Below are 24,542 nucleotides of genomic sequence, written 5' to 3'. Positions count from 1 at the left end.
TGACATCGCACATATTGAAATTTACTCATTTTAGGGGGTGAGACTGCAAGGCACACACACACACACGTGTATATATATATATATATATATATATATATATATATATATATATATATATATATATATATATATATACATATATATATATATATATATATATATATATATATATATGTGTGTGTGTGTGTGTGTGTGTGTGTGTGGTGTATGTGTGTGTGCGTGTATACATGTGTACGTGTGTGTGTGTGTGTGTGTGTGTGTGTGTGTGTGTGTGTGTGTGTGTGTGTGTGTGTGTGTGTGTGTGTGTGTGTGTGTGTGTGTGTGTGTGTGTGTGTGTGTGTGTGTGACAGCATTTACGAGATATACGCCGTTAAACTTGCGGTAACAATGCACTGTCGTTCCGTTTACTATCTTAACAGCGTAGTTTTATGCATTTCTCCGCAAAGTTCGAGAATTACTACCTCGAGGTCGAAACTGGTGTCATCCTGAGAATTTGTTCCCAGTGGATCCGCGTTGCGAACTCCCCGGCTAGAATTTGTAAACTGCAATGTGTACCATAATTTAATTAGTGAAAATATAGTTAGCTAACTTTCGTTAATTAGTCCATTATGCGTTTCATTTCTTTTGTGCAAGGGATGTGCGTCCGCCTCCTTCAAGTAGACCAGCATAGTTTTTCATGTTAGCAAACTTTCTCTGCTTCCCTAATTGTCCCACCTCGCCCGTTGACCTTCAGCCTTCGGCGCCCTTTCTGTACGTCGCATCCCCGCACCCCCACCGCGTCCTTCACTCCCGTCGCTTCCTTCCAACCCCCCCTCCGGAACCGACAGTGCGTCGGTGCATCGCACTTAACCTTCTAGTTGTTGCAGTTGCACAGCGTTATTTTCCTAGCACTCTTGCTGTCTCTTTGCCTTAAATTTTTTTTTCCTGCGGCCTTTTTCTCGCTTCCCCTTTCCCTGCAGAGAATTCTCTGCTTTCAAACAAGAACTCTCTCTCTCTTTGTATACATAGCAACATCGGCTATGCTCCCGCAAGGGCTGCAGAAAATATGGTCAACCTTTCCTTTTCTTCTAGAACCACATCTCTCTCTCTCTCTCTCTCCGCACCTATATTTTGCCACCCGCAACACACACTTTAGTTGAAAATCAACGCTGTCATCTGCTTCTCACTTCGTGAGCTTGCCCATTGATTCCGATCGAGATGGCAGCCAACGCTATGGCTTTTATAGCACTTCTACAGGAAGAGCGCGTATTGCTTGAGAGGAAAAAAATTCTACTGATGACGCTTTCGGCAAGGAGCACAAACAGGCAGGCCGACGTTGATGTGTTCAACGACGTAGACATGTCCCTGCATGGACCTAGCTCGCATCTCTTCCATTTCCTCCTACTGGAAATGACACTCCTTGAAAAAAAGAAGCTCTTGTTGCGACATGCCACGTCAAGACGCTGGTGGACACGGCCAATATGGGTGAACCGAAGGCAGGAGTCCGAGTTTCACACAGTGGTAAGTTGCTAGCGCTCTCTCAGTTTGCCAGAGTCTCAGTATGATGTCGCAATACTTTGGTTCGCTGCGTTGAAATAGCCAAAGGTCAATATTCATGTATACATATATTGTCTTGTCTTGTTTGTTTCATTCAGATGCCCTTGCTGATTTCCGGCGACCCCGAATATTTTAGGAAGTACTACAGGATGACACCAGAAAAATTCGAACAACTGCACGCTCTCTTGGAAGAATCCCTCACTAGGCTACACTTCATTCGAGAGCCAATCCCAACGCGGGCCAGACTCGCCATCACTATCAGGTATTTATGCGAACGAATATGAAATCCCGGCCGCAGCGGCCGCATTTCGATGCCGCGAAATTCTCAAATACCCGTTTACCGTGCATTGGAACCCAAAGTGGGCAAAACTAAGCCGGACTACGACAGGCCTTATAATCACTTTGTGGTTTTGGCAGGTAAAACCCCCGGAATGCAATTTTATGCGAGTGGATCTTATATTTGTTTTCATTCATTATTTCTTAAGTAGGCATCTTAATTATGGCGCTACCATGTTAACTTACAAAATTCGTAGCTGCACTTGCCGCGCCACAGTTGCTCCTTCTATAGGCACTAATTCGATCTGCAGCGTATATTATTGTCTCTAACTTGCAAATCATTGCTGCATTGGCTGTGACCTATTTTATGTAGAGGTCCACCTGTGACTTCCTTCATATGATGTCGCAATACTTTGGTTCGCTGCGTAGAAACAGCCAAAGGTCAATATAACAAATTATCGGATATAACGAATTAAACCTTTTTCGTCGCCACTGGCATGCATACAACTATAACAAATCTTGTATATTAAGGACGTGTTTTTGTGTCAGGTGCGACTTCTTCATGTCGAGATTCACCTGTACCAGTACAGCATGCACTCTTTCACAACTCACTGTGTCGTTATGTTGCAGTAAATAATACGAAAATTTCTTTTTAGGTATTTGGCCTCGGGGATGTTTATGCAGGATATTGCCTTGGAGTTCTGGGTGGGCATTTCCACCGTGTCCTCCATTGTGCACGCCACGTGCAGGCTCTTGTGGAGTACCCTGCAACCTGTATGCCTCAAGGTATGTATATTGTGCATGCAGTGGCCGTAGATGTTTAGGCATAAAAGGTGCTTTTATAGATTATACATGCGGCTCAGTCAGTATTTGCAACATTAATTTGAGGTTAAACTGAGTAGCCTCCTGTATTGCTAATTGACAGCTCTGCATAATGTGAGCCAGAGAAACAGCTTTCAAGTCAGCACATTTTTTCGATGATTTTCAAGTCTTCCTTTTGCTGTAAATGAAGGCCCGGTACATCTAAACCTCAAGAAAAAAATTCTTAAGCCTCACAGAGCCCGCCTTAACTTGCTAGTCATTTTCGGCTTCGTTTCTGCTGTGTTGTGACGTATGACGGGGAAGCGCGGTCACCTAAATGGCATTGCGACGTTTGGGCACTCGCACCGGCTACTCGGTTGTCCGCTATGTTGCTACGCTGGACTGTCAAACTGTCGTAGTGTCCCTTTCCCACGTGACCACGCACTTTGTCAGGCCATCGCAACAATCACGGGGAAACTAAATCTAAAGTGGTTATAGAAAAGGAATTAGTAGAACCCCGTTGATACATTTTTCAAAGGACCCCATGAAAATGTAACAGTGAGGAACGTCCCAAATCGCCACATCCACAAGAAACAGCTCAGCGCTTATGTACGTTTAAACATGTAACTATTTTCTGCGACTCTTGCTCCACCGCACAAGATGCCTGTATTGCAGCGAAGCTGACTTTAGAGCACCAGCAAAAATAATCGCATCGTGATTGGGAATGACGATCGCGAACTCTCGGGATTTCGTGCCTCCGAATTTGCCTCTGCACCGCTTAATTTGCGTTACCACCGCATTTATATGCCGCATAAAACGCGGCGTAAATGCCGGGAAAATGCAACAGCGAGTAACGTACGTATACCAACGCGTTTCCAAGGGCACTTCATTGTGACTGTTATTTTTCTACTACCTTCATTCGGAACGCTTAATGGAATTGTCCTAGTTCACCTAGCTGTCCTGTGTGCGCAATGTGCCCTCAGGAAAGCCAAATGCGCTCAGCAACCTCGCTGCTGACTCCAGCAATTAAGGCCAGCAACTAACATGCCGCACAGTAAACGACATTATCGATCCCAATATATAATGAACGATCTATTCTACATGTTCGTCGATCGTATACATGTCCATATATTTCAGCTTTTTAATAAGGAAAGTGCGTTTTATGTTCTATCGGGGACACAATTGCCCAAGCGACGCGCGCGACCGTCGGCCGAATTGCATCGCTGCATGTCTGCCGGGATCAGTCGCGCTATGGTCTGCGCTAGAGGTCGCCGGACAGCGTGGGCCCCTAATGGGCCACGTATGCGCTTTCCTGCGATTTCGAGCGCAGACGGTGGCGCGGCTGATCCCGGCAGACAGTGCAGCGATGCAATATTCGGTCGACGGTCGCGCGCGTCGCCTGGGCAATTGTGTCCCCGATAGAACACTCGATCGGTGGGGTTTTAATACCTTGCCCATATGCCTTGTGTCATGTACTGCTTTTCACAATTGTTCCGACTTTCCTCAGGTACCAACAACTGAAACTTGGAGAAGCACTGCTGCAGGCTTCTGTGAAAGATGCAACTTCCCCAATTGCGTCGGCGCACTTGACGGCAAACACGTGCAAATACAGGCCCCACCACACTCGGGCAGCCTATATTACAACTACAAGGTATGCTATTGTCATTATTGGCTGTTTAATTATGATCATTATATATGCATGCTATTATTATAATGGATATGGTATATCTGCATGATGTGCGCTCATGATGCAGACCTGTTAAATAGCGACACTACGCCCAATACAATGTATTCTTTATCCTTTGTCTTTCTACTAATGACTGACACATGTGATTGTTAATTAATTACTGACGCTGTCATTCTAGTTTTATTTTGCTTGAGTAATGTTCACTGTCTATACAGTTTATTTAACAACCTCTGGGCACATATAGCAAACTCATCAAATAATGCGAATAAATAAATAGCTTACAGTCTATGTACAATGAGGTGTTTACATTGTGGCGCATTATCTTTACAGGGCACTTATTCTATAGTGCTGATGGCCGTGGCTGACAGCAACTTGAAGTTTGTTGCTGTCGATGTCGGTGCATATGGCAGGCAGAGTGATGGAGGCACACTGAGTGCTTCAAGATTTGGAAAGTGCCTTGAAAATGGCACCCTTGGCCTCCCTCCCACACAGGCTTTGCCCAACACAAGTACATTAGCTCCTCATGTTTTTGTGGGAGACGAGGCCTTCCAACTACGGCAAGACTTCTTGCGGCCTTATTCGGGGAGGCATCAGACTGAGGAGAAAAGGATATTTAACTACCGGCTCAGCAGGGCAAGGTAAATGTTCTAGGCAGTAGCTTTACACTGTAGTGAGAAAGTTATAATGCAAGCTAACATGTTGTTTTTTCCATTTCAGGAGGTGTGTCGAGAACACGTTTGGCATCATGGTGTCAAGATTTAGGGTATTTCGTCGTCCCATCAACCTATTACCTAAAAACGTCGACTACGTGGTGATGGCCTGCTGTGTCCTCCATAATTTTCTGCGAGAGGATCCCGTCTACCAATCCCGCAGCCACGAGGACGAGGCAACCAGTGGCCAGCAGCATGCAAGTGGTGGTCAAGCGATGTTTCCCTTGCAGCCACCTGTAGGCCACAACTACAGCAGGTCTGCAGCTAGCGTAAGGGACATGTTCTGTGAATATTTTATGAGCCCACAGGGTGCTATCCCGTGGCAGGGAGCATATGCTGGGCTACGAACATGAACGCCTTTCTGCTAGAGAACAAGACAATCATAAGGTGCACTAACAACTTAAAATTTGTGGAATATGCCGAGTAAATGCTGGCTGACAAGCAATAAACCGAACATACACAAAAAGAAGCAAAAACTTGTGTACAGGTAACGCATCCATCTCTAATGGAGGCCATGCTGACACAAGGTTCTCCCGGCATTTTTAGGTCTACAGCTTTCATAATTCCTGTAAGCACCTAGCTTCTTCCTCTACAATACAACCTTAGAAGTCTCCACATCTGAGCGCGCATGGTAGAGGAAGGAGCTAGCATTCTGTGTACATCTGGTGATCAGCTGCCTAGAGAAATTGTGGAAGCTGTAGATCTAAAAATGCTGTGAGAATCTTGTGTCAACATGGCCTCTGTTAGAGATGGATGCGTTTCCTGTCGGGAAACACACATTAGTTCTTGCTTTTTTGTGTGTGTTCGGTTTATTGCTCATCACTCAGTATTTACTCAGCTTGTTCATTAAAGTTTTGGTTGTTTGATCATCTCGGTTTTCTTGTTCATCTTATGTGTTGTCTGGTGCCGTTTGCAGCCACGCTATTCTTGATTATTTTAGGCCACAAGTCACTGTGACTGCACTTATGATGGTTATGTGTCACCACCATCATCATCACCTTATTTTATGTCCACTGCAGGATGAAGGCCTCTCCCTGCGATCTCCATTTACCCCTGTGCTGCGCCAACTGACTCAAATTAGCGCCCGCAAGTTTCCCAATTTCATTGCCCCACCTAGTCTTCTGCCATCCTCGAGTGTGCCTCCCATTCTGTAACCCTAATGGTCCACCGGTTAATTATCTAGCCTCCGTATTACATGACCTGCCCAGCTCCATTTTTTTTATTTCTTTTAATGTCAATTAGAATATCGGCTACACTCGTTTGCTCTCTGATACAAACCGCTCTGTTTCTGTCTCTTAACGTTATGCCTAGCATTCTTCGTTCCATCACTCTTTGCACGGTCCTTAACTCATTCTCAAGCATCTTTATCAGTCTCCAAGTTTCTGCCCCATATGTCAGCACCGGTAGAATGCATTGATTGTACACCTTGCTCTTGAATGATAGTGGAAAGCTTCTAGTCAGGATCTGACAATGTCTGCCATATGCACTCCAACCTATTTTTATTCTTTTGCAAATGTCCGTCTCATGAAGAGGGCCCCCTGCGAGTAATTGACCAAGATAAACGTACTCCTTCACAGACTGTAGAGGCTGAGTGGCGATCCTGAACTCTTGTTCCTTTGCCCAGCTATTGATAATTATCTGTCTTCTGTACATTAATCTCAAGCCCCACTCTTACACTCTCTCTGTTAACGTCCTGAATCATTTGTTGTAACTCGTCCGCAGTGTTGCTGAACAGAACAATGTCACGTGCAAACAGAAGGTTGCCGAGATATTTGCCGTCGATACTTACTCCTAAGCCTTCCCAGTTTAATAGTTTGAATACTACTTCCAAGCACATAGTGAATAGCAATGGAGAGATTGTGTCTCCTCGTCTGACCCCTTTCTTTATAGGTATGTTCCTACTTTTCTTGTGTAGAATTAAGGTAGCTGTGGAATCTCTGTAGATATTTTCCAAGGTATGTGTGTAAGCGGCCTGTACTCCTTGATTATGTAATGTCTCTATGACTGCTGGCATTTTAGCTTAATCAAATGCCTTTTTGTCATCTATGAAAGCCATATAGAGAGACTGATTGTGCTTTGCTGTTTTCTCGGTTACCTCATTAATGACATGGATGCGATCCATTGTAGAGTATCCATTCCTGAAGCCAGTTTGTTCCCTTGGTTGACTAAAGTCCAGTGTTGCCCTTATTCTATTGGAGGTTATTTTGGTAAATATTTTGCATAATACTGGGAGTAAGCTAATGGGCCTATAGTTTTTCAATTCTGTAACGTCGCCTTTTTGTGGATTAGTATAATGTTTGTATTCAAGTTTTCTGGGACCCTTGCAGCCGACAGACACTTGGCATAAAGAGCCGCCAGCATTATGTCTCCTCCATCAATGATTAAACCGACTGTTATTCCATCTTCTCCTGCCGCTCTTCCCCGTTTCATGTCTTGCGAGGCCCTTCTGACCTCATCTTTAGTTATAGGAGGAGTTTCTGTGTCCTGTTCATTACTGTTTCTAATGGAGGTGTGTACAGGTCAGTATAGATTTCTTCCGCTGCATTTACTGTACCTTCAATATTGCTGATGATATTACCCTGCTTATCTTTCAGTGCATACATCTTGGTTTGTCCTATGCCAAGTTTCCTTCGCACCGATTTAAGGCTGGGTCCATCTTTTAAGGCTTCCTCAGTCTTTCTCATGTTATAATTTCGAATACCCCTTATTTTCTCCTTGTTGATCAGCTTTGATAGTTCCACAAATTCTATCTGACCTCTTGAGTTGGACACTTCCATTCTTTGTTTCTTTATTAGGCCCTTTGTTACTTGGAAGAGCTTGCCTATTGGTTGCCTTGGTGCATTGCCTCCCATTTTAGTTGCTGCCTCTGAAGCCAGCCTAGTTCAGTTTAATTAATTACCCCTATGTCATCTTCATCTCTGTTCTAGACTGCATAATTGTTTGCAAGTGCCAGCCTGAATTTGCCTGATTGTACCCTTACTGGATCTTGGTTAACCAGTTTCTTCTTGACCAATTTTACTGTTTTTCTCTTCAAATTGAGGTGTTTCCTAGCCCTCACTAACCTATGATCACTGCACCTTTACCCTACCTAACACTTCTACATCCTGCATTATGGTGGGATCTACAGAAAGTGTGAAATTAACTTGATTTTCTTATTTCACCATTAGGGATTTTCCAGGTCCACTTTCTGTTGCTACACTTCCTGAAAAAGGTGTTCATTATTCGCAACTTATCCCTTTCTGCAAATCATACCAGCATATCTACTCTAGCATTGTGTACCTTGTAAAATATTTATTTTGGCAATGTTGCAAGAGCATATAGTGCAAAGCAGTGAGAACAGGGTGCGCTAACTTCTAACTAGTTCAAAGGTTTATTGTGAAATTTCAGTGATTTATAAAGGGTACCTGAAAGTAGTGCAGCAAGAAAGACTGATAGAATACCAGTGCTTGATGAAACCAAACAATCAAAAACAGGAGAGAGAGGAAATACAAATAACTATACAAGCCCAGGGTAAAAGAAGAAACATTGTGATCACCCACTGTACATGCAATTACGTTCCAAGAAACTTGTTTTTTTTTCCAATGGCATTGAACTGGAAGAGTGTGTTTGCATAAGCAAGCTGTCACTCTGTGTATTGGAAAAAGAACCGTGTCTTTTGAAAGGTGCTGGCATCCATGATTGGCAATTGGAATGGTCGTTTTTTTCCTCTTCACTTGGATTTTTCGTCTGCATTTTCTTTCTGCAATGTCTTTATTTATGTTTGGTTGCATCAAGCAGCAATCTTCATCAGGCCTGCTTGATGCATTTCTTTTTCTGTTAAACTGTATAAATTGCCTCATTTTCACAATAAGCCTTAGTTGCGAGGTCTGGTGTAATACTGCGGATAGTGCTTCATGCTATGTGCCCTTGCAACCTTCATGTGTGTGTGTGCGTACGTGCACGCATAGATTTGGACGTGAAATCGGGGCCTTGTGCGGGGCCATTGTTCTGCGCAGCCTGATGAATTCATTAACTATACAGCACAACAGAAACACAAAGAACAGAGTGAACACAGAGCTCTTGCTTCATGTCCGTAGGCTGTCTGTTGTGCTGTAATTAATAATGAACACACCAACTCGTCTAGTTTTCAGTTATGTCTGGCCACTTGTGTCCTGGAATATCTGCATGGCTATGTACCCTGTAACCTGCAATTTAATGTCTTGGCCACGTGCTTGCAATTCGTGTGTCAGTCTCCCGATTTCCCTGACAATCTGGCGTGATGCACAGGCCCTGACAGCTTCTGGTGAATCCATGCCGGCGTGCAGGATGTTGTAGTCTGCAAATTTGCACTGCAAGTGCTGCTTTGCATTCAGTTCAGTTTCTCTGGCTGTAGGATGTCCTAGAATGGTTCCCACTTGTATGGTATTTAATTTTATGTAGTGTCCTGCTACTGTTACATTGTTATTGCCACATCAGTCTACTACACGTGCCTGATGTCTGTTTGTGTCTTCATGAATGGCAACCTCGTCCGAGTGCTTGCCAGTTGAATATAGTCTCCTGGCCTAATTGTCTGCCCCCATATTGCACGGTACGGGCCTGTTGTGTTTCAAGTTCAGGTGCTTTTGAGCCTGTGTTTCTGAAGGGAGGAGTAGTCTTTGCAGCTCATATGCTGGCATAGTATCTTGCAACCAGGTTCCGCTCTCTTGAAGCAAAGAATTTTTGCCGCAGGCTGTACCTCTACTCTGTCTAGGTGCTTGTAATTTGTTTGCACTTTCTCATAGAGGTCGCCAACCTTGGTAAAGTTGAAAAGACCAGTCAGTACCCGTATGCCTGTGTTTAATGAGTTGTCTTTTTTGTGTGCTGCTGGTAATTCATACCACAACACCTTGGACACAAGTACAGCAACTGCGCTTTTTTATAGTATCCGCTCATCCACCCCCCATGATGTTAAAATTATTCTTTTCACCACATGTATTGTGTCCAGGCATGGCATAATCGTTTCGCCCACATGCTGGCTCTGCCGTCTTGATCTTACACTAGCCGACGATTTGGAGATGCTTACTTGCGGGTATATTTGTCCAGCTATCTGAAGCAGAACATGCAATATGGGGTAGTTCTTGGTTCTAGTCTTATATCAGATGTCGATGCAGGCCGACTTGTCAAAAAGCGAGAGGCCAGGCTGGCTAAGAAAGTCTGCAGTGTTGTCAAGAGCTTCTTGCATCGTCCTTGATTTCTGTATAAGATAGCTTTCCCATAGACTGTAGTACACCATAGGCTGTAGTATTTCTTGAAGTGTGCTTGTGTTGTTGGTGTGGATGGGCCAAATGTACCTCCAACTCTCACCTGGAATTTTCTGTCTTTCAATATGTTACTGTTTAACTTAGGTGCTCTACAAGAAACTTTCTTTGCTCATTATTCATCTTATTAGAGTAGCATGAGGTACTGCTGTTAAAAGCCTCTTCACTCTCTTTATTCTTTCATAAGCGGTATTACACAATGCCCTGCAATAAAGTTTATGCTGCTTATTGCCCACTCATATCTGCCAGAAGGCACAACTTATGAAAAAAGGTTTTCTTTGTGCTGTGTGTGCATGTCTTGACATCTATGCATCTGTAGAACCAGCTTCCTGGCAGAGTACTTACTATGCCTGATCAAGCTTATTTGTGCAGCGCTGTTGAATACATATTGATGTAATGAATGTTTACATGTTCGAAGTGTGGGGAAAGGTGCTATGCTTTCAAGTAGTGTTAGTATTAATTGGTTGCATTAATTTTGCATAAGCATGCTCCCTTTATGCAGTAGCTTCTGGAAGTTTAAGGGTTTAGTAAATGAAGATGAACTAAACGTAAGTGCAAGAGCTTTTTTACCTGTGACTCTCATCCAAAAGTAACTGCCACAGCTGGCAATTCAACCCCTCATCTTGTGTTAGTAGAGAGTTTTAGAATAGGGGCCCCAAACGTTTTGGGGCCCCAAAGAAACAGCGTCGAAGCCACTGCGCATGCGCGAGACGCAAACTGCGTTTGATTGGATTGTAAAACTTTATTTGTCCAACAGATGTAGGGAAGGCTTTAAGTCTTCCCACCTAGACGACGGCCAGGAGTCCTTGGACCCTAGCGGCGTTTTCGGCCAGTTGGACGGTCTTCAGCTGAATCTCCGGATCGGAGCTGAGTAATAAGGTCTCCCATTGTTCTAAAGAGGTTATTCTTCCCTCAGAGGGAGCCTGTGGGCATTCCCACAGAATGTGATTAAGATTAGCCCTGGCTTTACATAGCTTACACTGGCTAGAGTACTGACCCGGGTAGTAGAGGCTGCACGACACCGGGCTTGGAAACGAGTTGGTTTGCAGGCGACGCCAAGTGGAGGCCTGGCTCTTGTTTAAGGATGCATCAGCCGGAGGATATTTAACCCGCCCTAGTCTGTAGTGTTGTGTGATCTCTCTGTAGCACACTAAGCGGTCTCGCCCCGTGAAGCCTTCGGCTAGCCCACCAGCTCGGAATGTGAGTCCTCGAGCTAATTCGTGGGCCGCCTCATTCCCAGCGAGGGAGGCGTGCGCAGGTGCCCAGATTATTTCAATTTTCCTGCTATCTCGGCAGGTCTGCAGGATTCTGTTCGCCTCGGGAGAAATTCTGCCTCTGGCAAAGTTCATCACCGCAACCTTAGAGTCGCTGACTATAATTTTGGCCGAAGTACTTGCAATTGCAAGGGCTATGGCAGCTTCTTCTCCAATTTGAGAGCAATCCGTTGGAACTGTGCCACTGGCTATCAATCTACTTTCAGCGCTCGCTACAGCTAGGGCCATGCGGCCGTTGCCATAGTCTGCAGCATCAACGTAGAGCACGTCCTTCGAGTTTTTGAAACGCTTCTCAAGAGCCTCGGCCCGTTTCTGTCTGCGTTCCTTGTGATGGATTGGGTGCATGTTTTGAGGTAGTGGTGGGATTATTAGTCGGTTCCGCACGCTTCGCGGCAGGTCTATTTTGATGCCTTCCTGCCCCTCATAGTTTATGCCTAGCCTAGCTAGGATTTTCCTGCCCGTAGGGCTTCCCGCAAGTCTCTCATACTGCGAGATCCTCACTGCTTCAATAATCTCCTCAAGCGTGTTGTGGAGCCCTAGAGCTAAAAGCTTTTCATTTGCAGTGCGGATGGGAAGCCCCAGCGCCTGTTTTATACTTTTACGTATGATGCCATCAATCTTCTTCTTCTCGAATGACCTAAAACTGAGGAAGGGAGCAACATAAGCTATTCTACCTATCACAAAGGCCTGGACTAGCCTAACTAGATTCGCTTCTCTCATCCCGGACCGCCTGTTGGCGATCCTGCGGATCAGCAGGATCCGCAGGATCGTTTGAGTTTTGCGTTGGGAACGCTATTTCACCGATTTAGCGGGAGCTCAAATAGCGTTCCCAAAAGCTTTGCGTCAACAAACATGGCGGCACCCATCGAAGCGACGGCTCTAACCTAGCACCAAACTGGGTTCGATTCGCGGTAACGCGTGAAGTTCGCAAGCTAGGAGAAGTGACTGCAGTTATCGCTTTCTCTCAACTAGCGTGTGTTATGAAGATTGATTCATTAGACGCCGCTGATTCCGAATTCGAGGGTGGATTTTATGGCTCGTAGGCCTAACACGGCTAAGCTTGGCTGGTGAAGGCACGTAAAGTTGGTTTTGTGTGCTCAAAACTAAGCACAACTAATTGTTTGCTGCTTGAAGAATAACTTCTAAATTGTAATTAAACGCGAATACACGCAAGTCAACATTTCTATTCATATTATAAAATGTTAAATTTTATTTAATTATTTTTAATCGTTTTTCTTAGACGCCCTAGTGGCGCTGTCAGCGCAAGACGCTATCCGCAAACGCAAAGCCCTATTCTAAAACTCTTCACTCCTGCGTGCCCCAACGCGAACACCAGCAAAGCTCTTTGGGGCCCCAAAATATTGGGGCCCCTATTCTAAAACTCTCTGGTAGCAGAATGCCTAATCACAGTGGCAGGTGAATAAATTGAAGAACGACTTCAATGTCGCGAGATTTTTTTTTTTTGCCTATATGTCGGTAAAAAGTGCTGCAATAAATGTCATTGCAAAAAAGCTTTTTGTGACCCTTTATTCAATAAACTGCATATTCTAGTGTAAAGTTAAAAAGTAGAAAGTTCTTTTAATATACCAGGCTGATATGCTCTTGTAAGTAGCATGGTACTGCATTACTTATAAAGGTGACAGAGGATATCGTTGTACAAGTCATGATCACAAACTTTTTAGAAACTGCATTAGGAACATGTGTGGCACGGATGTTTCTGCACGCCTTATTGGGTGTGGACGTGCAGGAACGTTTATACTTAAAAGATTCAAAGATTGCCAGGAAGGGACGCAACTGGCTGACTTCGCTGCACAGTTTTGATTTACTTTTCTTTAACGTGTCGTCTTCTAGCGTTTCGTTGCTTTTCGCATTGCTGCACGAGTTTTAAATGACGGTGCAGGAGGGTGCGTTGTCACTGCCACTATAGCAAGCCAAGGGTTAACTACAGTTCAAAGCAAATGACAATACAGGTGCAGTAAGGACACAAAGTGTTCATTGGTTTCTGTGCAGCAAACGAAAAATCTCGAGAGACGAGATGCAACTCGGCGTGCATGAAATATGCGAAAACAAACTGACGAAGCTGTTTATTCAAGCCACGGAGTTAATGCTATTGTAGAAAATTCATTACGATAGCCTGCACGTTTGCCATGTCAAATTTAATAACTAAGTGAGGTAAGATAATTTTTCAATATGCATCGGGAAATTCACGATTAAGAACCGACAAGAAAATGCAACTGAACGGTACAACTTCGGGTACTTTGCTGTGTCTCGTCATTGTTGAAATAATTCAAGCTGTTCCGTAAGCGCGATTTTTGCACGCTACTCAACAAAACATTGTAGCGACCTCGTCGTCTGCTGGGGATCGAACACCTCCTAGCACTGACAACTCGCAAAGGCGTACGAAGCAAACGTGCAAATGCACTTCATTTGCTGTGCAGAGTGTCAACAAACGCATAGAAATCGGAGAATGCAATCTGCGGTACAAGTTTTTTATTCTCTCTTCGCGTACGTACCGAATTCGACGATCCACGTCTCCGCGCATTGCACTTGTCGATCGAGACGCCATTTTCCAAAACAAACCAGCGAATTAGACGCCGGGCGCGTCGGAACGCGTTGGCCGCGTCCGCCCGTACGTCGAACTATAGACGCTGTTGATCTCGCCAACATGATGTTACGTTTGGGCTCGTTCACGCAACGTCGCACTATATTTAGGTCTTTAAGAGACTTAATTTTAATACGGATGCAATAAGTAGGATATGCAATACAGGAATCGTATTGAAAAAACTAAAAACCGAGTACTCGCTTTCTGAGGCTGGCACGGTCATTTGCAATAAACTGCGCCAACAGGAGGTCGAGCCTTTCGCGCGAACAGCGCACACTAAATACTTTCTCAAAAAACAAAGTTCATATTTTTTCTTTTTTTTTTTTTGCTGCGGATTCCCACCGTGCAGGATCCGGGAATGGCTTCGGTGTGTTCACTTCTCGCAGCAAAACCAAATCGTAGGCCATTCAAAAGTAGAGCCTTCCGCTGCTCGCCTTCAACGCCGACATTCTGCGAAACTTGTCGTGACTGACGGAAGGACAGCGCAACAGTGGAGCGAAAACAATAAGGCTTTATTTAGCCATCAACCTAATAGCGGTGGGCGAACTGCCCAGTTCTATATGTTACAGGAATGAAAGCGCGCGCCAGCATAATGCTTGCGCCGCTACCACGGCGCATGCCTAGCTGTGACGCCTTGTCGCCTAGGCGCGCGACATATCACTCTTTTGTCTCGTGCACTCCCGAACAAACGAGAACTACGAGGGCAGCACGCAAGGCTCCACCCGTACCCACGCAAGAATCGGATGCGTGCGTACGCAGCGGCCGCGTACGCATCACGCACCGTTCGTGTTGTGTTCTGCACATGCGCACTTTGCAGGACGTAGCGATCTTGCGTACGCAACGCCGTTACGTACGCAACGTACAGGGTCGTCCACGGAATGCCGCTCCGGGCTGCCGGCGCTCCGCGGGGCGCCTCTGTCGGGCGCCGGAGAAACTATTGCGCAGGTGCAGTGATAGCCGCAGGCGGGGCTTCGCGCGTCATCTGCTACAGTGCGCCCTGTATTGCGGTGAAGTGGACTTCAAATTTGCACTGCCTCCGCAAAACGCCGATCGGAGAAAATTTTCTGAATAAACAAAAGACTGCTGAGAAGCCTATCAGCTGCTTTAATCCCGTTGCTGCAACCATAGCAAAGTTTCCTGCGTGCCTGGTGAAGTTGAAACACACCGGGGAGAAAATGGGCGCCGCATAATATTCGAAGCTTTATACTACTGCTGCAGCACCACGATCCGCCAATATTTTTAATTTTTGGCGTCTTGCTGAGTAGCTGATAATAAGTGTTAGCAGACGACTGCTGTGGTCTGCTGAAATCTCGGCGCAAGGAAAATTATTCGGAGCGGAATAGTAATAGTGTAGGTGGAGCTACATTTTCAGTCTCCTATTTTACCTTCCCACAGATACAGGTAGACGGCCAGGTAGACTCATCAGCGTATGAAAACAATCCCTAAGGTTTACTAGGACCTTATGTCTTCAGCTTTGCATGGCTTTAAGTAGTTGCTGAGAGGATATTGATTAAGGCGATAGCGTTTAATTGTTCCTACTAGCGTCCATCCGTTACATTTTAGGTCACATGACCTTAATAGCGCGTGACATCACGGTGCAGCGCGTCGTGATGTCACATGATCACTCTGCCACGCTTTGTAGGAGTTGGAGCGGTCGTAGTTGTCTGGAAGGACCTTGGCAGGAACTAGGCGAGCAGGCTTTTTACTGGCAGTATTTACATTTGAAACATGAGGTACATTGGCAGTCTAGCGCGACTCCCATATGGAGCCCGCAAAACTAACATACAGCAAACAGCATACGGGCACACAGCTCACTACTACATTTCGAGCATGACAACGAGCACTCAGCTCCCGACGACGAGCACGACACGAGCACGCTCTAGCAGCCGGCAAACGCTGCTTATATAAGCTCTCCGCTTGACGTCATAATTCGACGTCATCGTTCGGCGTGGACGGAGTCCGAGTGGTCGGAAACGTTCGTCCAATCATTGTAACCTTGCCGCCGCCCCGCAGTACGGCCCACACACACGAAGGCACACAAGTTCGAGCCCACACACACAAAGGCTCCGGAGCCGACGCCATAGGGCTTCGTAGAACTCTCGGTGCCGCATAGCTCTCGGTGTCGACGTCCGAGGGCTTCGTAGAACTGTGCTCCGTCCCAGGTGGAGCGGCGGAGTACCACATTCCTGAGCTGACCGCGCGCCACGTGGCTGCCGGCCATTCGCAGTTCTCCGAAGTGCGCCCCGTCTGGTGGGATTGGAACTGGCACGTTGCCACCCCGTACGGCCATTCCTAACAGCTTGCGCCATCTGCTCTTCTCATCTGTCACGAAATGAATTCAAGCGCGGCAAATTCAACTCAGTGGAATGAGTCGCAAACGGCTTTCGCCTTCCCGCAGTTAATAAACATCTAAGTGCCTCCAATGAATTTTAGAGTTCACAGGCGGCCGTAGGAAAATATGCCGTACTGTGTTCGCGCTAAGTTCCAAGTATGTGGCTGGCGTATTGAAGCAGGACATCTTGAATCGGGTATGTGGACAATTTAGTCAGCCGCTTTTCAATCTGCCTCTAACACTTCCATCAGGGCTTTCGGATGAGCACTAAAAGTATAATCGTTTCTTCGGTTTACCGTGACAGTGCAACTTCCCGGTTGCGAAATTTCTATGACGAAGTTTATCTATAGACGTAAACCGTCAAGTCACACAACTGTCTCCGCCGAGTGCAACTGCTTTCGCGAGTCATTCGGCGATTAAGACTACAAGAACGTTGCCGTATCACCACTGCGGCCCAAAATGGGATTCCCGCCTGTCTAGACCGAGAGCGCAGGCACGTCTCGTCGCTTCAATGTTTTCTGCTTGTGGGCCGCACTAAACCGAAATGTCGAGAGTGCCGGAGGACGGAAGACCTGTAGATTTTGTCGTCGGCGATTTTTTGCTTCAATTTCATGTTTGATCGAGTACAGAAGACGGCAAAGTTTTAGAAAAATATTCGTAACTTCAAATAGCGACTATTCAATTCATGGACTGAATCAAATAGGACAATCTTCTATTCGCTATTAAAAAGTTTCGAATATTCACACACCTCTAAAGCATATATAACCTTGAAAAGTACCGAGGGCGGTTCCGCCATAAGGAGTGCTTCTACCTAACATTTTTTTTCAGATACTATGTGGTAAACATTTCTCCTGTGCACGGAACCAAATTCGGGTCTAAACTCTGTAAACTTATAAAAAACACTGGCAAGCAACAGAGCGCTCTACCTTGCTGGTGAAGCAGCGCACTGACACGGACACAGTGAAGACAAACAGGAAAAGACGACACTGTTTGTCTTCACTGTGTCCGTGTCAGTGCGCTGATTCACCAGCAAGGTATGATGATCACTCACCAACTAGCCCAACTTTCCACTTTACAGAGCGCTCTAATTTACCATAACGCTTCTTTCTACGAACTAGCTTTGATTTCAATACGCATAAGTTGCTTTCCTCATTACATCACGATACAATGGCTTGCTCCGTCCGTGGAATGTTGTGGCTCCCACACAAAGGCAGCCAGGAAACATATGCACAGCACTCCCCCCCCCCCCCATCTTTTTTTCTTCAATGAGCAACATCATATCACACCCAGTCCTGAAGCTAGACGAGGTCAGCAAAATTTGCTGTCTCTATAGTCGTCAAGGTGATGTCAATGACATCAGGTCTGGAATTCTGAGAACTTGATTTGGGACTACCTTATTATTATATTAAAAATATAATTAAAATATCTTTTGTGTGTTTCACATCCTGTCCCCATAAGGCCTCCATGCCGCCGCGGCGCGTTAGATCTCGCGCACGGTCATGGGCAAGCTCGTTGAGGTTAGAACGATCCGCTCCTTACTTTTCACGAGATAACATCTCACTATCGGCTTAGCAGAAGGGCCTATCCTCTTCCTCACCCGAAGTTAGACAGGTCTCAGACAGTTTTACTTAGAATGCTCCAGACGGGCTCATTCCCTTCGCTGGGCTTTCTCAGCCGTATCTACACAGACGTCGATTCTAGCTGTCCGGACTGTAATGAGATCTATTGTTCCTTAGCGCATATGCTCTGGCAATGCCCCGCGTTACCTAACGGCCCTCTCTCCAGCGAAGCCGACTGGAAAGAGGCACTCCGGAGCCCATCGCTCCAGACAAAACTATATAGAGGCAATCCAGCGGGCCCGAGAAAGGGCGGAACATCACGGTATTCCTGCCCCGACTTGGACGCGGCCAGCGGCTTCCGCGGGTCCCCGATAGGGGCCTCCGCTGAAGCTCCTCAGGATCAAATAAAGTTCATTGTCTGTCTGTGTGTTTCACAACTTTCATACTTGCCAATGTTACGGTTGACGTGTAACACCCCGGGCAAAAAGGATGCTCGAAAGACCCTGCTCAAGCGAAACTGATGGATTCCTAATTTGTCATGGTTGCCTCGTGTGGCTGCCAGTCTGGCAGGCGCCCCACAGTGATGACAGGTCCCTTTGTGTGTGCGATCAAGGGGAGGACCCTTTTCACGAACTGTCCAACTCTAGGGGAGAACGCTTTCTGCGAACCAACGTCGGCTAGAAGAAATGAGCAGCCGCAAAGCACCAACGGGGACGTGCAAACTTACCTGGGAAAGTGGGAGCCGCCGCCAAGCACTGTGAGACTCTGTGCCTGTCACGTGACCTTGACGTGAGCTAGATCCCGCCTAAAATTTTAGTGGGCCTATTTAAGGGGCCCCGCAATGTACTTTTTCAATTCATTCATTCTCTTCTTCTTATTGCTTCACCAACCATTGAATAAACCGTGCAAGTTTCGCACTAGAAATCGTCTCGTCCTTGCCTGGTCGCCATGGTCTACCGGATGCCTGCAGCCCGCCGACAACGCCACGCTACCCAATAGTAACGCTGGTCGGCCTTGGTGAAACAGGCGTCGCAACACCAAGTGCAACCCTTTACGCGCAGAAGCATATCTACAGCTTCGAAAATACCATGTATCGCTACTCCTTTAATGAAGTGATTAACAGTAGTAGAACTACTAAAGAATGTCGGTGGAGGCAACGTTTCGACAAGGAGATTTCGTCTTCCTCAGGGCCACCCTGACAAAGTCCCCTTGTCGAAACGCTGGCTTCAGCAACATTCCTTGTTCTGCCACTATTCATCACTTCAAGCCTCCATCTTTCCGTGCCTTGTTTGTGCTCCACAACAGCTTCACCCGTTCAGTGCTGTGGCCATACGGCAAGGCCGGCGTGAGGTTGACGTCGCCGATGACTTTTGCAAATTACTCGTGAGCTCCTCGAACGATATACCAACCCATTCACGACTGACTTTCCCGTCATCTAGTGATCACCGTCTGGACGCGCCTTTTACTATGGACGAGCTCGACGCTGCGATATCTTCTTCCCGCCGATCAACTTGTCCAGGACCAGACGGAATTACATACTCCGCGATTTGTCATCTTGGAGTAGAAGCTCGAGAAATTCTCCTGGCGCTCTACAACTCTACGTGGGACACAGCAACTGTGCCTAATCACTGGAAGTGCAGTCGTCTTGTGGCTTTGCTAAAACCTGGGAAATGCCCGCAGGATCTCTCACATTATCGACCAATAGCCTTGGCAAGCTGTGTCGGTAAAGTGATGGAGCGAATGGTACTGAGCAGACTGGAATGGCTACTCGAGAAAAGTGGTGGACTTCCTGATTTCATCAATGGATTCAGAAGAGGCCGATCATCCATTGACGGTGTGATCGACCTAGTATCTTCTGTTCAACAGGAAAAGAGACGCCGTCGTCTGGTATGCGCAATATTTCTGGACATCAAAAGTGCCTACGACAACGTCTTCCACCATTCGATTCTTCAGGCGCTTGAGGATATAGGTGTTTGTGGCCGGATGTATGCGTGGCTGCAGAGTTACCTCAGTGGCCGCACCATTTTCATGTCCACTTCGGATGGCGAGACTGATAGACATGAAGTTCGCAGGGGTGTTCCGCAGGGTGGTGTCCTTAGCCCAGTATTGTTCAATATGATACTGGTGGGCCTTGCAGACGAGCTACCTGAAACAGCGCGTATCAGTACGTACGCGGATGATATCTGTATTTGGTCATCTGGGGTCACACGTCCGCAAGTGCGTGCAAGGCTTCAACGTGCGGTTACCATAACGGCGAAGTACTTGCGCCGTAGAGGCCTGCAACTCTCAGCTACTAAGTGTGCAGTCATGGCATTTACGCGCAAATCGATGTCAAATTATCCAATCGTTGTCGACGGAACGGCGCTCCCTTTAGTCACCCACCACAGATTTCTTGGCGTGATAATAGACCGCAATCTTTCTTGGACCAAACATGTTACTGCGCTTAGGGCTAAACTGTCCAACTTCATACACGTTCTTCGTGTAATATCAGGACTGAGATGGGGGCCATCTGAGCGAAGTTTGCTCCAAGTGTACCAGGCACTTTTTGTGGGCTACATACGCTACAGCATGCCTGTGTTATCTAACATGGGGTCATCTTGTATACGCACGCTGGAGAGCCTTCAGGCTCAAGCACTACGGATATGTCTTGGCTTGCCACGCTGCACGTCAACTAAGGGCACAATAGCGGAAGCACGGGCTTGTCCTATCGACATATACAGGTCTTGTGAACCCGTGCGAACCTATCTTCGCCTGCTAACCAGACACTCACGCCATCCACTGTCAACGCTTCCAAGCATCAACCTTGACTGTGCTTTTTCTAAAGCTATTGCATGTCACGCAAGCATTGTGCCTGCAAGATTCCAGGTAACCGACATCCCCGCGACACCTCCATGGACATTGCCAAGACCACTAGTGAGGCTTCAGATACCCGGAATTAGGAAGAAATCTCACGTTTCCTCCATTGGCTTGAAGCAGCTCACCCTGTCCCATATATTTACTTTATATAGTGGGACTGTAGAAGTATATACCGATGGTTCGGTCACGCCATCTGCCACAACGGCCGCATTTGTCATCCCACAATTTGGAATTACTCAACGATTTCGATTAGACCACAAAACGACATCTACGGCAGCGGAACTTGCGGGAATACGGGAGGCTGTCCGTTTTATGAGAACGCAGACACCCCATAAATGGACAATATTGTGCGATGCCAAATCAGCGCTACAGGCGCTAAAATACTTTTTAAACAAAGGACCATACTATCTGCTCGTGCTGGAAATCGTCGAACTTTATCACAGTGCCGAGTTAAGTGGCCACGTGATCACCTTTCAATGGGTGCCTAGCCATTGTGGTGTTTTTGGTAATGAACTCGCTGACAGTGAGGCAAGATCGGCCTCCCCTTCATGTGATGAAGTACGGATTGCCTACTCGCGACCTGACACCAACTCCATGATCAAGGCACTCATGCAGGACCTTACAAAGGCTTACAGAGCCCACTCTGATAACATTCACAGACGTTTACGTATGATTGACCCAGACGGTAAATTCTGTTTGCCCCCGAAGCTTACACGGAGCAAAACATCATTGCTACACAGGATTCGGCTCGGCGTTGCTTTCACCCGTCGCTACTCACACCTCACCGGCCAATCGAACAGCCCTGATTGTGTACACTGCCAGATGCCCGAAACACTGCAACACATACTGTGCGACTGCCCAGCATATATGCTGGAGCGAAGGACGTTAGAGAGTTTCCTAGCCAGCGTTGGCAGACAACTACTGTCGGAGGAAGCTATTCTCGGTCCATGGCCTGACACTGCAATTTCAATGCGTGCCACAAAAACATTGTTGAAGTTCCTGCAGGACACCAAGCTCGACGAGCGGCTCTAGCGAGGCAACTGTCTCATGTACATAAGCACTCACCACTTCTCTTATCATCATCATCCATCCCAATACTTTCACTCCCCTTCCCTCTTCCCCAGTACAGAGTAGCAGACTAGAGCGCACTAGCTCAGGTCGACCTCTCTGTCTTTCCTATCAATAAATTCTATTCATACATTGTGCTCCTTTAATAAAATGTTTCAGTCCAGGGTTTATTATAGCCTTGCGGACAAACCAAGCCGTGTCTCCTTCATAAGTCGGTCGGCGAGCCCACCATCTCTGTACAAGGGGGGCACTGAACCAAGAACCTGAACCTTAACTGAACAAATAACCAACACGATGCCACTCCATCATTTCCGCATCGCGCAGATGTTTTCCAGGTGCTTTGTGGGGCTTACAAATGGAGTAGAATTTAAAAAAAAAGACAGCCGGCAGATCCCACGCCCTCTGGGAATCAATGTTATGCGCAGAAGTGTGCGGGGAGCCTATCAGATTAATGAAACGACCATGAGAGCACCAAGACGTAGACGGCTGTTTCATGACCTACATGACACGCATGTCATGACCTATCATTTATGTTCGTCATATACGCTTGTCACACTATGCCAATTTTGGTACATACCAAGACATAAGTAGCTGCTTCATGACCTACATGACATGCATGTCACAACCTGTCATTTATGTTCGTCATACATGCTTGTCATACTGTGCCAATTTTCGTATATATTAAGTTAACGAAAAGACCATGAGAAGACCATGAGAGCACCAAGACGTAGGTGGCTGTTTCATGACCTGCATGACACGCATGTCATGACCTATCATTTATGTTCGTCATATAAGCTTGTCACACTATCCCAATTTTGGTACATACGAAGACATAGGCGGCTGTTTCATTTATTACACGACACGCATGTCATGACCTATCATATATGTTGATCATACACTCTTGTCATACTATGCCAATTTTGGCACATATTAAGTTAAAGAAACGACCATGAGAGCCCGAAGACGTAGGCGGCTAGACAGACAGACGCACGGACGGACGGACAGACAGACATTGTCAAAGTGGCAAATGTTCGCCAAGAAATGTAAAAAAAAAGCGGAGTGTCTCTTTTGTTGCATACAGTTGCATGCCTTGCTGCCAGCTCATCTAATGCCATATTTAAGGTGCGGCACAACCAGTTTAAAATAATTTCACCGTGCCTCATGATGAATTTTATACTATGCAGTACCAATTTGCAAACTAAAAGAAAAAGGCTGTGGCTTAGCTATGGTTAAGCCCAGGATGCGAAGCATACTAGCCTTTATTTTAACGCGACAGCGTTAAGGAGCTCGTGTCGCAGAAAAGCCGGTGTCGTCGGCGTCGGCTCAGGCGTGCGGCGCTTCCTCAGGCGCACATCTCGTTGTCGCGCCGAACGCTGCGTTGCTCGACGCTCACCGCGTCCGATGCGGGGCGCGTAGTCGCAGCGCCGTAGCAAAACCACCTAGAAACAGTCTCTGTAGCACGCCGCAACCTTCGCTTCTCTTTCCAACGAGCAGCTCGCTCACCTCGTGAGTGCCTAGCAGAGGCAAGCGCAGCTGCTCGGCGCGAGTTGGAGCCCCGTTTCTCCTCTGTCGTGACGTCACGGTGTCACGTGGTATTGAAGGCGACACCGCCGCGCCCGAGGAGCTGGGTTGAGCCCTAGTAATATGCTTCGCATAAAAAGATTGCAGAAAAGCCTCTAGCAGAACTTGCGCAACACTGCTGCAAGAGGTCTGCGATAACCACAGCGATACTAACGAGCGCAATAAGTGCTATTAGTCCGTGTGTTTCTTCACTTAAAAATAATTTCAGCTGTATCAGCAAATTACCCTCCTACAATTCCAAAGAAGCAACTTTACAGTGAGGAGGCTCCCTGAGTCACAACAAACGCAAGGACGGGTGGCGCCACCGCCTTGAAGTTCCCGCACCAGCGGCCGTCATGTCATAGATTTTGACGCGGCCTGTGCTCAGGCCTAGTTAATTTTTCAGTGGTAAAGAATAACCTACATCGTATTCTAAAAGAGCCGAAAAATCGCGTTAACAAGTTTCAAGAGCTTTTGCTGAGCAACGAGCCAAATACCAGAAGAAACTTTGAAATTTCTCATGTCATACTGGCGCACCGCGCGCAAGTCGAAAATTGTTAGACCTACATTTCTATTCCTAATACTCAACCTGTTATCGCGAAAATTGAGTGCAATGCAGTTTTGAAAAAAATGTTTGTCAGTCTAAAACAGATTTAATGTTTCTCTTTAGTGGTCTCTTCAACACCACAAAGGAGGACAGACAGACACCAAAACGCCGTTATTAAATTCTGCTGTGCACAACCAACTACAATTTTTCTAACGGGTGTACCTGAGAGCAATTAACAATCTTAATCTTCAACAATGAACACCGCAGATATCACATGTTTTACAACATTGGGTATGCATCACACACGCTACATGTGTTTGTATGTACAAGCTGCCCACATGTACTTTTCGTCAAAGTTTAAATTTGTGCCTGTGTACTATTCCAGGACACTACTTAAAGCATATGTTGATGACTCCATGAGACTAATTACGCAGCCCAATCAGGCAAGATTAATCAAC

The 24,542-nt window shown here is 46.4% G+C and overlaps 2 protein-coding genes across 2 annotated transcripts in view; both read left to right on the top strand.

Moving 5' to 3' along the window:
- The window catches only part of LOC135897083 (uncharacterized), a 497,858-nt gene that overhangs the window by 360,877 nt on the left and 112,439 nt on the right, over window positions 1–24,542 (top strand). The gene's annotated exons all lie outside the window — the stretch shown is intronic.
- On the top strand, window positions 4,625–5,363 carry LOC139052413 (uncharacterized). The gene is made up of 2 exons (XM_070529507.1): window positions 4,625–4,938; window positions 5,018–5,363. The coding sequence occupies exons 1-2, from the start codon at window positions 4,652–4,654 to the stop codon at window positions 5,361–5,363; spliced, it is 633 nt and encodes a 210-aa protein (XP_070385608.1). The 5' UTR covers window positions 4,625–4,651.

Source organism: Dermacentor albipictus, unplaced genomic scaffold (assembly GCF_038994185.2).
Source record: "Dermacentor albipictus isolate Rhodes 1998 colony unplaced genomic scaffold, USDA_Dalb.pri_finalv2 scaffold_22, whole genome shotgun sequence".
Classification (NCBI taxonomy): Eukaryota; Metazoa; Arthropoda; class Arachnida; order Ixodida; family Ixodidae; genus Dermacentor; species Dermacentor albipictus.
The sequence above is the reverse complement of the archived record's forward strand: the minus strand, read 5'-3'. Positions and strand labels throughout refer to the sequence as shown.

Bases quoted from the DNA above. Each gene is read 5' to 3' on its own strand.
- LOC139052413 (XM_070529507.1), top strand. From the start codon at position 4,652: ATGGCCGTGGCTGACAGCAACTTGAAGTTTGTTGCTGTCGATGTCGGT. The intron at 4,939-5,017 runs GTAAATGTTCTA...TTTCCATTTCAG, and splicing joins TACCGGCTCAGCAGGGCAAG to GAGGTGTGTCGAGAACACGT.